Source organism: Suncus etruscus, chromosome 6, assembly GCF_024139225.1.
Source record: "Suncus etruscus isolate mSunEtr1 chromosome 6, mSunEtr1.pri.cur, whole genome shotgun sequence".
In the NCBI taxonomy this organism is placed as follows: domain Eukaryota; kingdom Metazoa; phylum Chordata; class Mammalia; order Eulipotyphla; family Soricidae; genus Suncus; species Suncus etruscus.
This window is the reverse complement of record NC_064853.1, coordinates 10316732-10331117: the sequence shown is the minus strand read 5'-3', so window position 1 is coordinate 10331117 and position 14386 is coordinate 10316732. Positions and strand designations below refer to the sequence as shown.

At 44.9% G+C, this 14386-nt stretch overlaps 1 protein-coding gene across 1 annotated transcript in view; it reads right to left on the bottom strand.

Moving 5' to 3' along the window:
- The window catches only part of WLS (Wnt ligand secretion mediator), a 128974-nt gene extending 115124 nt beyond the window's left edge, over window positions 1–13850 (bottom strand). The window contains exon 1 of the mRNA XM_049774399.1: window positions 13736–13850. Coding sequence (XP_049630356.1) covers window positions 13736–13841 — 106 coding nt within the window. The 5' untranslated portion in view covers window positions 13842–13850. The remainder of the gene's footprint in view (window positions 1–13735) is intronic.
- Between the last annotated feature and the right edge of the window lie 536 nt (window positions 13851–14386).

Sequence of the window (14386 nt, the reverse complement as noted above, 5' to 3'; positions counted from 1 at the left end):
ATTTGTATGTGTATTGCTATTATTATTTTTTAATTCTTTGGCCTTCTTAAAAATATAGAGCTGTTAAACACATATATGTTATTTGACCACTTTCTAAACAATGAGAAAAGCCTACAAAGGCAGGAGAAAGAAGTCACTTGGATCATTGCTGGTCTTGTTTTCACATAACAGCAAAGATAAGAGAACTGTAAGAAGCCCAAGTTGAGAATTTCCTGCCCATGCATGCTATAGCCTCACATAGCAATGGGATGTTTTCCATGTAACGGACAGATTTGTTGGGAGCGCTGAATGTGAGTTGTGCTCTGTCTCTAATAGTGGAAACTAAGTCCCTTCTCTTTCCTGAGACACTGGATCCTTCTTAAAAGAGGTACCAGCTGGTCTCCACAGCTCTTTCATCTTCACAATGTCCAGTGACAGATTCATCACTTCTATTCAGAACCACTCAAGTTGATCCCCAAAAGCTGTACAGTTGGCAAATAATAAGCTCATACAGCCTTCGAATGAATTCATGGATTAACCTATAATAGAATGTGGCATCCAAGGAAGCCGCTGAGGTGCAAATGAATTGACCTGGACCCCCAGAATCCTGTCTCTGCGTTTGTCCTCAAGGTACCTAATACACTTTGACTTCTCTCTTGCTACCCCTGAGTGTCTTTTGAACATGGCATAACCAGTGGGCTGAAACTACATTAACAACAAGAGGTAGGCCTCAGGGAAAGCATGAGGGATGTTCTGGGGAGTTAGAATGACTGTATTATGCAACTACTGCAGACAGATGTATGCCCCTGGCTCTACAGTGCATCATAACAGGAAAGTTGAGTTCCAATTCATTCCCAGTTTCTCGTGGGAATTAAGGCCAGCTGGCAAGATGGGGCCATTCATACCTGACCTGGTGATGACTTTGTTTACTGCTATCCTTCTGCCTCTATAGTTCCACACATCTGGAGGGTTAAGGGGGCTCACAAGTAATAAGGACTCAAGGAAGAAGATCAGTAGAAAATAAAGAATACCAATGCCTCCCAACACACACACACACACACACACACACACACACACACACACACCCCTATAGAGAAAGTCCTCTAAGAATCACCTCCTTGGTATTCTCTTCCATATGAGATACCCCCATAATGGAGTCATATATGGAGTCATAATGGAGTCACCCACAATGGAGCAAGGAACTATCAGACATGACAGGTGAGGGAGGCAGTCATGGAGCACTGGTCTCTTACTTGTGACCACTGAGATTACTGGTCTCCTGAAGCCAAAATGCTCTTCCCCTCTAAGGTCTGCTGCATGTCCTGGAAGGGCTCTTTTGCCTCTCTGGGAGTGTGTGTGTGTGTGGGGGGGGGGTGCTCAGCTAGAGCAGAGGCTCCAGTTATCTGGCACCTGACCAGCTCACAGGAGCTTAGTCTTATTAATCTGGGGCTTGGAAGAAAAACAACAAACAACTGAGCCAATTATTTTTTTTTTTTTTTTTTTTTTTTTTTTTTGGTTTTTGGGCCACACCCGGCAGTGCTCAGGGGTTACTCCTGGCTGTCTGCTCAGAAATAGCTCCTGGCAGGCACGGGGGACCATATGGGACACCGGGATTCGAACCAACCACCTTTGGTCCTGGATCGGCTGCTTGCAAGGCAAACACCGCTGTGCTATCTCTCCGGGCCCTGAGCCAATTATTTACAGACTTTTTACCTTTTTAAAGAAACAACCATAGTGTCTTGCCAAAACAAATGTAATAAGTGGGCCTCTTCTTTTAATTACCTCTGTTTTCTTGGAAATGTGTTTTATAGATAAAACCTAGGAATTAACTAGAAGTTTAAGAAGGCCCTCACATTCCTGAGAACTAACAAAGGATGAACACCAGTTTGCCAGGAATATTGAGAGAATGGAGCTAGAAAGAACAAATAGCTGAAAATTGTCTTTTGAAGTTCTGGGATTCCGTTTTCACTTTTTGTTGCCGTTTGTTTTGTGTTTTTTTGTTTTTGTTTGTTTGTTTGTTTGTTTTTGAGGCACATGGATTTTTGAATTGCATTTTATAATGCTCAAGGGATTCTTCCTGACTTTATGTTCAAGAGTGACCTCTGAATGTACTGGAAGAGTTCAGATGTGGTGTTGGGAATTTGAACTGGGTTTGGCAGCATGCAACGCAAGTGTTCTATTTACCTCCTGTACTGTCTCTCTGGTCCTTGAAGGGCAGTTATTCAATAAGGCTTAACAATAGTTTGGACAAGGGTGGGTGGCATCGGAAGTTGGTCTGGAAGTCCAATTACAAGCTGTGTCCCAAAGAAAAGGTCTCACATGTTCACAAAGGCCTTATCTTCTCTGGCTGACTCCCGGCTCCTCCCTCTCTTTTATCCACACCCACGTTCCCATGTCTGCCTCTGTTGTATTCAACAGCTACATTCAGAAGGGTAATAATTGCTAAGTCCGGGCAACATTCAAGAGATCAGTTGTTGTGACCAATTTTCAATGACACATCTCAGTCTCTCTTTGCGATATATAATCATTTCTTTTTGTTGGGAGATGGAATATAGTGTGTGTGTGTGTGTGTGTGTGTGTGTGTATATGCATATATGTATATACATACATATGTAATTACATATGTAATACATACCGTATTTTCTGGCGTATAAGACGACTTTTGAAACAAAAAACAGTCAACCGAAAATCGGGGGTCGTTTTATACGCCGAGTATATCGCAAAAAATGTTTCAATATGCTGCTAAACGAAAATTGTCTGAATATTGCCACAAAACGAATTTTCCAACTCGATCCTGCACCAATCACTGCCAGGCTGCTCGGACCGCCTCTCTAACTCAGCCAATCCAAGCAGGCTTTTGATGCATGCAAATCAGACAATGTTCTGCACCAATCACTGCAAGGCTGCTTGGACCACCTCTCTAACTCAGCCAATCCAAGCAGGCTTTTGATGCATGCAAATCAGACAATGTTCTGCACCAATCACTGCAAGGCTGCTTGGACCACCTCTCTAACTCAGCCAATCCAAGCAGGCTTTTGATGCATGCAAATCAGACAATGTTCTGGACCCGAATCTACAATGTCAAAAGCCTGCTCAGATTGGCCAGAGTCAGAGAGGACGTCTATTACAGTAGAACCTTTGAACCTTGGCTTGTTGTGATTGGTTGACTGTGGTACATGAGCACAGGAACACATGCAGCACATGCAGCACAGGAACATTCTGTCTGATACAGCAAATATAGACCTAAACCTGCAAAATTAGGGGGTCGTCTTATACGCCGGAAAATGCGGTAATATAAAACATATATGTATATATTATATGTGTGTACATTGTGCATATATGCAGATATAGTTTTTCATTCTAACCCCTTCTCCTTCAATGGCCTACAAGTCAACATTTATAACAGCTAATGTGCTGAGTTTATGTGTGTTTGGCAATGGGATCACTTGCACAGGAAATAAACAGTTAATAATTAGAAACCACGTGCTCATGAGAGTGTGTGGTTTTAGAAAAGGGTAGAAGCAGAAAAATAATAAAAAGTGTTTCACTCCTGACTTCATATAGAACCAGTTCCATTCCATTAGACCATTTGTTTCTTGTAGAAATTACAGAGAGGGACTATAGAGATAGTATAGGATGTAAGGTGTTTGTCTTGCATGTAGCAATGGATTCAGGAAACCACCAATAAGAACCTTGAACATAGAGACAGCATCGCCAGGTGTGGCTGGCTCCCAAACAAACTAATTTTAAAAATGAAAGAGATTCAAGTCAATAGTTCAAAGGGTTGGTTCAATCCGCAGCACCATTGGGTGTAATTTTGTTGGATCAGTGTGATCAGATATACATAGGTGGGCTAAGTGTCTTTGGGAGTGGCCCCTGAATTCCCAAACAACTTCTGGGGAGCACTTACTCTCACCCCCTTTCCCTGCACACACACAGAAAAAGAAATGAAGAAGACTATGGAGGAGAGGTCATCAACTTAAAGAGAATGGCTTAGGTTCTGGTCATGGGCTTGAATGTTGGCACTTTGACTCACATTCCCAACTTCAAAAAGTTCCTTAGAGGAGTCACAGAATCACCCAAAATCTCAACTTCTCTAGGTTGTCAGAATCATTAAAAAAAATATATTACTATCTGTGAAATACCTCCCACAGTCACTCCGTATATCTTCCAATAGCAATAAACCACAGTAAGCCCAATTTCGTGCTCAGGATAAAATAGTCCAAATATTCTCTTTGCAGCCCCATGAGAACTTAATGAGAGGTGGAACATGGTCAGGAAGAAGGGAAAGGTACAAGGTTAAAAGCCCCTTCGTATTTCTGTACTCCGAGATCTATGAGTTGCACTTTTAAATTTGCTCTACTATTTATTTAGGGAAGTAGAAAAGCATTTTATCTACATGGTGGAGAATTTTAGGATCCTCCTCTCCATGTCCATCCTCTTCCAGGTACTTACTGTAGAAACTACCATCTCCACTACATCAGTCCATTGACCACATTATAAGGCCAGCCAAGACAAAAGATCTAAGACACACGTGATCCTTTCATATCTCAGTGCTCCCTCTCATCTCTATCCCTGTTGAGAACAGCCAAGATTTTCCCTGGAGACTCAAGTAGCCTTTCCCAAAGAACAAAATATAACTCATCGTGGTATCAGCAATGGAGTTTTAAAATTGAGACACCCTCCTTATCATGTAGTAGTGTGTATATATACGCATATATACATAAACATATATACACATGCACACAGTTATTCTGTGTGGAACAGAATTTTCTCTTTGTAATAAGCGTCCCTTAATTCAACTGCTGTACTATACTGTAACTCAACAACCCTGAAATTCCTCCCCACCATCCTTGGTGAATTCCATCTCTGTTTTTCCAGATTTGTATAATAACATGAAAATCTTGAGACCACCATCTAGAGCAGGGGTTCTCAAACTCAATTTACCTGGGGGCCGCAGGAGACAAAGTCAGGGTGATCCTTGAGTGCAAAGTCAGTAGTAAGTCTTGAACATTCGGGGGTGTGACCCAAACAACTAAAACAAAACAAAACAAAAAGATTCCTCTAGGGCAGGGCCACAAAATGTTGTACGGAGGGCCGTTTGGGGCCCGTGGGTCGCGAGTTTGAGAGCCCTGATCTAGAGAAAACAAAATCGAGTAATTGTCCTTAAACTAGCAGAGCTCAGACACCTCGTGGTTAATGAATTCTATTGCTTAATGAGATGAGTCATCCGGTTAGAACTTGTAGGTAAAGAAACTGGTTAAAACTTGTAAAGAACTCACCTGACACAGGCAAACTTCCCATACGGGGCCCTCTCCTTCTTAGTTGTGGTCTACACAACACTGCTTTGGTGCCTACAACTAGACTCCATCTCATAGAGCTAATATTTCTTTTTTTGGCTCTCAAGGATTACATGTGAAAAAATCAGTTGCATAGTTAATACTATTACTCACTATGTCTTACTGCTTTCAAACCATATATATGCCAAAAAGTCAGGCTCTGGAGAGGTGAGAGGAGGAGAATCATTTTGTGGTTGGTTCATAAAACCAGAATAAAGCCAGAATAAGGCTTTGAAGTCCCAATGACTGAAGTTCAGGCCAACTTTGACCCTGTCTAGCTAGGTAATCTTGAGCAATTTTATTTCACCTTGTTGCCCCTTAGTTTACTTCCATGTTAAATGGGTACAACTGCCCCTACTAGGTATGCCAGAATGTGCCAAGAATAAATGGTGTAAAGGACTGTTATATGTTAAACATTTGACATATTAAAAGAATGGGGACAGGGGACAGAGAGGTAGTTCAGTGGGCTGGAGCCCCTATTTTGTATGCAGGAGTCCTGGGTTTGGTCCCCAGGGGGTCAGGCAGTGCACTGGAACCACACTTGGATCTGTGTTCAGAGGTCAATGCTGGCTGAACTTGGGTGATTAGGAGGTGCCAGGGGTTTAACTTACATTTTCTGCCTACAAAGCATGACTCCAGACCTTGGAGCTATCTCCAGATCCCCACACATTACATTTTTAATACTATTGTATTAATCAATTATTTCAAGATAATGGTAGTAGTTATTTTGACAGGGTAATTAGCTGAGTTTCTAATTTCATGTGTTTTTGAGTTCCCAGAAAGTGAGAATTATCTTGACATCAGAGACCCTCATAGCAGGGAACTTTCTGCCGGTAAACAGGGACAAACAGGCTTCTTATCTACATATGACTCACCAATTTACTCCCACTTCTAACCCCCTATTTTCTGACCCCCAGCCAGCATGGCAGCTGGGTACCCAACAGGCTCTAGCAAGAGTTTGCATGTTCTGAGATCTTGAAGTAAGACACTTCCTACAGTCACAACAAATTCTAAATCTCCATAGGAACACCTAGATGAGAAAAGATATGGTAAGAATAGTTCTCCTATTAATACGGATTATATTTTTGGTTTTGGGGTCACACCCAGCAGCACTCTCCTGGCTCTATGCTCAGAAATCACTCCTGGCAGGCCCAGGGACCATATGGGTTGCCAGGATCGAACCACGGACCTTCTGCATGCAAGGCAAATGCCTTACCTCCATGCTATCTCTCCGATCCCATAATATGGATTTTTTAGGCCAAGATAGCCATTTACTAATAAAAGCTGAGAGTCTAGATCCTGGATTAACTAACATAGGGGTCCTGAGACTGCCTCAAAGCCACATATTACTCTATTTTCTCAAGGATCTGTCTCTGACTTTTAATTGGGAAAGGAGAATTCCAAGAGGAAGCTAAAAGGCTGCAGTAAAAGATAAGATGAAAGCAAATTGTTAGCAATTGTTACCACACATCTACATTTCTTTTAGATTTAGAATGTCAAATACTTTCATTTCAGTGATGAAACATTTCCCATACTTGGGTCAGTAGATAGCACAAGATCTAGAACTGGCACCCCCTGGACACCCTCTCCCACCACCCATCAATGGGGGTGCAGTCGTAGGAGCCTCCAGCATTCCCAGGCCAGAGCTGTACTGTATTGCTGGCCCAAACATCAAACTACCAGACACTTACCACTGAGCCAAGTGTCACCAGAAGTGATATCTGATTCCCGCAAATATTGCTGGGGAAGCCCCTATCTTCAAAATTCCCCACTACTTACAAGAAGAATTCAGGGGGTGGAGTTTGGATCTATTCTGTGCTACTCCCACTTCAGTACAATCAAACCTGATACACAAAACATGTGTCCACTCCTTGGAAGTATCTCTCTGGCCCCCTACTAGAATTTTTGGGGTGACACTGGACTTCTACAACCATATTAGATCTTCTTGTAGCAAACAAAAAGGAAAATTATGTCTAATTAAATTTAATCAGATATTAAATGTGACAAAAAGAATAGAATCAAATACAGAAAATATAGGTTAAAATAAACCCAGCCTTCCTTTCAAGATTCTCAGCTACCCAACCCCTTTAGGATTAAAACTGCTGCATTATTAATGTGTGTTAAAATATAATATATACCACAGCAAGCTTAAAATCTAATGTACTAGGAAGCAAGCCCTTCTATTCTCTGCATGACTGTGATTATATTTAATTTCTTTTAACTCTGTGACTTCCAAATAAATCACAGATCAGAGACCAAAATTCATCTTCCAAATCAAGATCATCAGAAGCTCCCATTTAAATAATAGTACAATATTTGAGCTATGACTTTCAAAGGCATGTTAAAATGTGCCTTGGGGCCAGAGAGATAGCATGGAGGTAAGGCGTTTGCCTTCCAGGCAGAAGGACAGTGGTTCAAATCTCAGCATCCCCTATGGTCCCCCAAGCCAGGAGTAACACATGAGCACTGCCGGGTGTGACCCAAAAGCCAAAAAGAAAAAAAAAGACGTATCTTTCAGTCTTTGTTAAAATGGACAAGCCTGATTATATGTTCATTTGTATGTGTTTTCTTCATCTACACATAAATTCTCAGCATTAAAAATAGGCAGAAAAATAGTACAGATTTGGTTGATTTGGGGTTTTTTTTTTGAGGGATGGGGTGGGTTTGGGGGTCACACCTGTAGCACTCAGGGGTTACTCTTGGCTCTACACTCAGAAATCACTCCTGGCAGGCACGGGGGACCATATGGGATGTCAGGATTTGAACCACGGTCTGTCGTGGATCGACTACATGCAAGGCAAAAGCCCAACTGCTGTGCTATCTCTCTGGCCCCTGGTTGATTTTTTCTTTTCTTAACCCCCTGTTAATGCTTGGGAATTACTGCTCTTAGGAATTACTCCTGAGTGTACGGAGGGGACCATATGGGATGGTGAGGACCAAACCTAGGTTGGCCACATGCAAGGCAAGTGCCCTGCCCATTATACTATCTCTCCAGCCCCAACTAATGCAGGTTTTAAGGCACTAAAGTCAAACTCTGGCATCAAATTTTGGTTCCCTGAGCTCTATCCAGAGCATAAAGCCAAGACTTTAGCCCCTGAAAACTAGCAGGTATGATCCCCCAAAAAAACCCAAATAATAAAAACTATAATAAAAATGCTAAAGGTGAGCTGTTGAAAGAAACTTCAAACTTTCCTAAAGAACTCATAATTGATCATGGGGAGCTTTAAGTTTAGAAAAATTCTCACTTAGGAACAGCCTGAAAACAATGCAATCATTTTCCATTCATCCCCTCCTGGTTTTCACACCTTGATCATTTTAGCGTGGGTGGGAACAGTGACCTGCTTTTTTCAACCATTATAGCTCACAGACATGACTAATGATATGATGAGCAAGGGATTCATATTCACGAATCAAGTCTATGATCCTTTTTGTCGCTTCATCTTATATTAGGGCCTTCACCCCTCCTTCCCCAAACCCTTCAGTTGCCTCTTCATGGACTACATGCATCAAACCAAGGAGACTTATTTTGTAAATTCGCCAAATCAAATGAAACTTATTTTGTAAATTTGAAGCAGACTTCTTTGTAAAGATTAAAAAAATATTTAGGGGCTGGAGAGATAGCACAACAGTAGGGCATTTGCCTTGCACACAGCTGACCTGAGACAGAACTAGGTTCCATCTCTGGCATCCCATATGGTCCCCTGAGCCTGCCAGGAGCAATTTCTGAGTGCAGAGCTAGGAGACACCCTTGAGCACTGCTGGGTCTTGCCCAAAAACAAAAAACAAAAAAAAAGGAATTAAATAATAATTTAAAAATAGTTTTGGAATGAATATTTTCTATTTTGTTTGGGGTTCTTAATTTGGAGGAGAGGAGCCACTCCCAGTAAATGATGTTTAGGATTCTATGTGGTAGCAGGGTTTTAACTGGGGTAAGACACATGTAAGCTAAGTCCCTTAACCCCTGTACTATGTTTATGGTTCTATCACTTTTTAAGAAATATATTCTAAATATTAAGAAAGCCAATTTCTTAAGGAATCTCCATAGGTTAGAAAGCAACCTGATGCAGGATTTTATCAAGGCTCAAAATTTTCACTAAAGCCTAGCATAATTTGGAGAAAATTAATATCTCTACCGGATGTGATACTCCTGAGTCTAGTATATATATATATATATATACACATTTAATGCCATTAATTATGTTAATTAATTGATCATGTTTAGCAGTTTGCAGATATGAGTACAGAAAAACAAACAATAAACCAAACAAAAACTTGCTTCTTAAAAGGCTATTCGAATAAAGGGGAATTTAAGCTAGAAATAGGACATCAGTATTTGCTATATGCTATACATATTTGCTATGTGCTCAGAAATCTCTCCTGGCTAGGGGGACCGTATGAGACACTGGGATTTGAACCGAGATCCATCCTGTGTCAGCTGTGTGCAAGGCAAACACCCTACCGCTGCACTATGACTTTTAGATGTTTAAATGTTCTCCATCATTGAAGGGAATCTTAAATTATGAGCTATCAATGAGACCAAGGCCTCTCCCTGAACTGATTTAGGCATGTAGAGTGTGTGTGTGTGTGTGTTATTCATAACCTTACAGGAATTTTGTCATTTCTCCATGTTTTTTTTCATGAATGGGAGAGGAAGGTCTGTGGAGAAAGAAGGACTGGCAATAGTGATCAGAAAAGAATATGAATAGAGATTACTGCTAATTTCCAGCAAAGATTTCATTTCCTCCCAGAAGCCGAGCCAGATAGATACTTCCCACCCAGAGCACCTTAACTACCAGGGGAAATGAGCAAATGTATCTCTTTCTTCCCAGGGTCAAGTAGAGATCTCTGACCTTAGACTTCCTTGTCTCTGGGCTGGTCCTGCACTTACTCCTTCTGCTTGGCTATTCCAGGGGACTTCTAGTTGTCCTTGCTCAGTTTCATTGGCTTTCAGGTATACATCTGGTGAGAAACTATTTTTTGTTGTTGTTTTTGGGGCCACATCCGATGTCCCTCAGGGGTTACTCCTGGCTCTGCATTCAGAAATTGCTCCTGGCTTGGGGGACAATATGGAATGCCAGGAATCAAACCCAGGTCCATACTGGATCAGCCACATGAAAGGCAAACACCCTACTGCTGTAAACCTATCACCTACCTGGGGCTATTTATTTCTCATGTACATGTCTTGTCACTGACCTAAGTTCCTCACCATATTTGACAATAAAATCCATGACTCTACATGGATGGGATGTTGGCTGAATCTCATGAGACTCTTCACCTGGACCAGATCTTTTCAGTCTTGCTGCCAGATTTGAGGACAGAACCTTTGTCAATGAGGGAGGTGGGGGGAGAGCGAAGCAATGTCCCCCACCCCCAGAATTTCACTTATAGAATCTTTACCAGGAAAGGTGGAACTGAAGCAGTTTATTTATCCAGGGAAATCTACCTAGTTACTGTCAGAACCTCATCAGACACTAACTTTCCAGACTTTGACCAAGACAGTTACTAACCAAGTTTTGGGGAAATGGTGGTTGATTATAATATGTGCTCCATTTAAGCCCCTCTGAAAACGCACAACTATTGTGAACTGGAACCCCCTCTCAGCATGCGCTCAAAAGTGCTCCCCCAAAATGGTTCCCACAATTAAAACTAGTGCCAGAAGTCCCCCCCCCCAAAAAAAAAAAACCACCCTCAGACAGACACTCTTAAAGAGCGGATATGGGGCTCTTCGAGGCTAGGAGATCAGCTTGAGAGAAAGAGAAGAAACACACACCAACAAACACCAAGGCACTGTAATGGTTCACTGCTCGTGCAAAAACCTCAAAGAGGATGAAGGTCAGACAGGGATAATAGGCCAATTTAATTCTGAAAGCACAAGGTGCAAGAAATTTTAATTATGGTCTGCCACTGAAATCACACAAGATCCAATGGCATCTAACTGCAACTGCTCATCAGGGAAGACAAGAGGTGTAATTGTAACCGCTGCATAATCACCATTGAGGGCACAGGGAAAGCTGCCTTCAGCTCCCAGCTGAGAAAAAGAGAGAAGGAAAGAGAAAAAAAAAAAATCCAGGGCAGGGAAACAAGGAGATCGCACATAAGCAAACTGGAGCAAAGCTCTGTCTCAGTGCGTGTGTGCGTGTATGTGTGTGTGTGTGTGTGTTGTCTGTATGTTTGTGTGTGTTGGGACAGATAAGGGTATCCAGAAATAAATAAATAAATAAATAAATAAATAAATAAATAAATAAATAAATAGATGAAGCTGTATGGCCCCAATGGAGAATCTAGGCTTGGAAAACTTTGATCTCCATTTTTGCTTTATGGACAGACAACCGAGAGAACAGGTTCCTTAGCAATTTTCCTCTTTAAGAAGCTTCACCCACTTTCCTTTGTTTAAGACAATTAGGATGGGTGGCACGGGGGGGGGGGGCGGTTATACAGAACCAGGGATTCCTTTCCTTGTGCTTCTATCCAAGCCTAATCTGCAGAACGACACCAGGCACGGAAACCCAGGTGGCCAATGCCATGCCCTTCTGGGGAACGCAACCCGAACGCCCAGGCCAAGCGCGGACTCCCGCAAAGAGATGCGCAGAGAAGCCATGCACCCCCTTTAGCCCATCCCCATCCCCCATACCACACACACTCACACAACTGGGCTCTTGGGGAAGTTTTACAAAGCGACAAGTCTAGAAGCAAAGGCTTCTACGCCTTGGCGCCCGGTGCAAAGTTGGCGCTAAAGTTTGTGCCCAGCTGCCCTGAATCACCAGGGGGACAGCGGGGCGCAGGCAGGAGAGGGGCCTGGAAAGGGGTGGAAGGAGAGAGACACAGGGCCAGGGCGAGGGTTGCTGGAGTTTTTGCCAAGTGGAAGGTCCTTGTGACCCTCTCTGGTGGTCCCCGGAAACCTGGCCAGCTGGGAGCGGAGCTGGCGGTGCGCCCCGGGAGGTCTCCTGGCCAGCGGCATGGCGCAGCGCAGGCAGGGAGCAGGGAGGGGTGCGAAGCCTCTGTCACCTGCAGGGTGATGGGGTGACCGCCTGGAAGCCACGGGGGGGAAACCAGGAGCTCCGCCTCTAGGGCTTTTTTTTTGGGGGGGGGGGCTCTAGAAAGGGGGAAAAAGAGGGAGGCGCAGACGAGTAGGAGGTTCCTAGCTATACCTTCCAGATAATGCAGTTCCCCCCTCTGACTTCTTCAACTTCTAGCTGCACCCACCCAAGACTTCACCTCCCCATCTTTACCCCCTCACCCTATTCTGTCATGGGTGCCAGATTCCCACTCAAGCGTCCCCACAGGTTGGGGCGAACACACAGCCAGGGAGCGCAACCGGGAGAGCTGGGACAGGACCCCCAATGAAAATTCTCAGCTTCCCTTGCGCGCGCGCACACACACACACACACACACACACACACACACACACACACACACACACACACACACCTTCTGACCCCCAATGCAAACTCTCACAGCTTTCCCTGTGCGCACACACACACCCCTTCTGATCCCCCCCAATGCAAACTCTTAACAGCTTCCCCTGCACGCGCGCGCGTACACACACACACACACACACACACACGTACACACACACACACACACACACACACACACACACACAATCCTCCCCGACTGGTGGAACCACCGCCCCCGATGCTGCTGCGTTTCACACATGCAAAGCTCCCAGCTCAGAAGCCAGCATTATGGGGTGTGTTGGGGGGGGGGGTTGGGAATTGTGGGGTGTGGGTTAGTGGGAGGGAGGAAAAGGGGGGTGCGCTCCTGGCTCTGTTTCCCTCCCCTTCCAAGACTTTCAGTTGTTTCCTACACACACACACCCCACTCCACTCCACCCTACCCCGCATCCAGCCAGCCAGTCACCCTCCGCAGCGGATTGGAAGGCCTTAGGTGGAGGCCAAAGTGGGGGAACGCGGGAAAGAAAAAAAAATGCCCAGGGACCCCGCGCAGACTCCCAAGTTTGCAGGGCAGCGCGCGAGGAGGAGGAGGAGGACCGTCGCCATGCTTCGGCTCGCCACCCCCCGCCCCCTGCCTGCCTTTCAAGTGGATACTGAAACTAGGCCAAAACTTTTCCCCTCCTTTTCTCCGGGCCACTACACTGCACGGTGCCCCACGGAGCCCCATGGAGCCCGGCTTTTCTTCCAGCACAATAGGCCGACTAATTAGATCATACGAGCCAGGCACCGATACTGTAACAAGTAGCCCCGAGAGAGGCGACACAGAAGGGGAGAAGAAGGGGGGAAAGAGAGAGAGAGAGAGAGAGAGAGAGAGAGAGAGAGAGAGAGAGAGAGAGAGAGAGAGAGAGAGAGAGAGAGAGAGAGAGAGAAGGGAGAGGAGGAAGAGAGAAAGAGGAGAAAGGAGAGAGAGGAAAAAGAAAGGAGAAAGAAGGAGAGCGAAGAGAAGAGAAAGTTTGCACTCACCGATCAATCCTCCCACCAGAAAGGCCACCACTTGCAACACCAGCAGGATCCCCCCGACAATGCACAGTTTCTTGGTGCTCATATTCTCGATGATCGCCCCAGCCATGTCTGCTGCTGCTCCCGGGACTCCCTTTTTTTGGGCGCTTCAAGTGGGGTTTGCTTTATTATTATTATTATTTTTTTAAAAGAATTTCTTTTTTCTTTCCTGCTGTTTTGTGCTTGCTGGTTGTTGTTGGGCACCAGGGTGCTGGGAGCTCCCTCCTCCGGCTTTTCCACCTCCTTCTCCTCCTCCCTCTCCTTTGCCTCCTCTCCGGGGCGCGGTGGAAACTTCAGGGGTGCGGCCGCAGGACGGGGCGGACGGCGGCACCCGCACGGCTTTTCCACCCCCGGCGCCGCCGGCTCGGGCTTTCCCCAGTGCCCGGAGCTGTGATTGTGGCCGCTTCGCCGCCTGTGGACGCTTAAAGGAGCAGGAAAACGGATCACATGACGTGCTCCCTCCCTTTCTTCCTCCCTCCTCCCTCCTCCGCCCTCCCTCTCCCTCCTCCCTCCTTGCCTCTCTCCCCCTTTCGCCCGCCCGTGCGGGGTTCTGAGCGCCGCCGGGGGTCGGCGCCCCGCTCCCGACTCCAGCGCCGCAGCCCAGCCAGGCCCGCC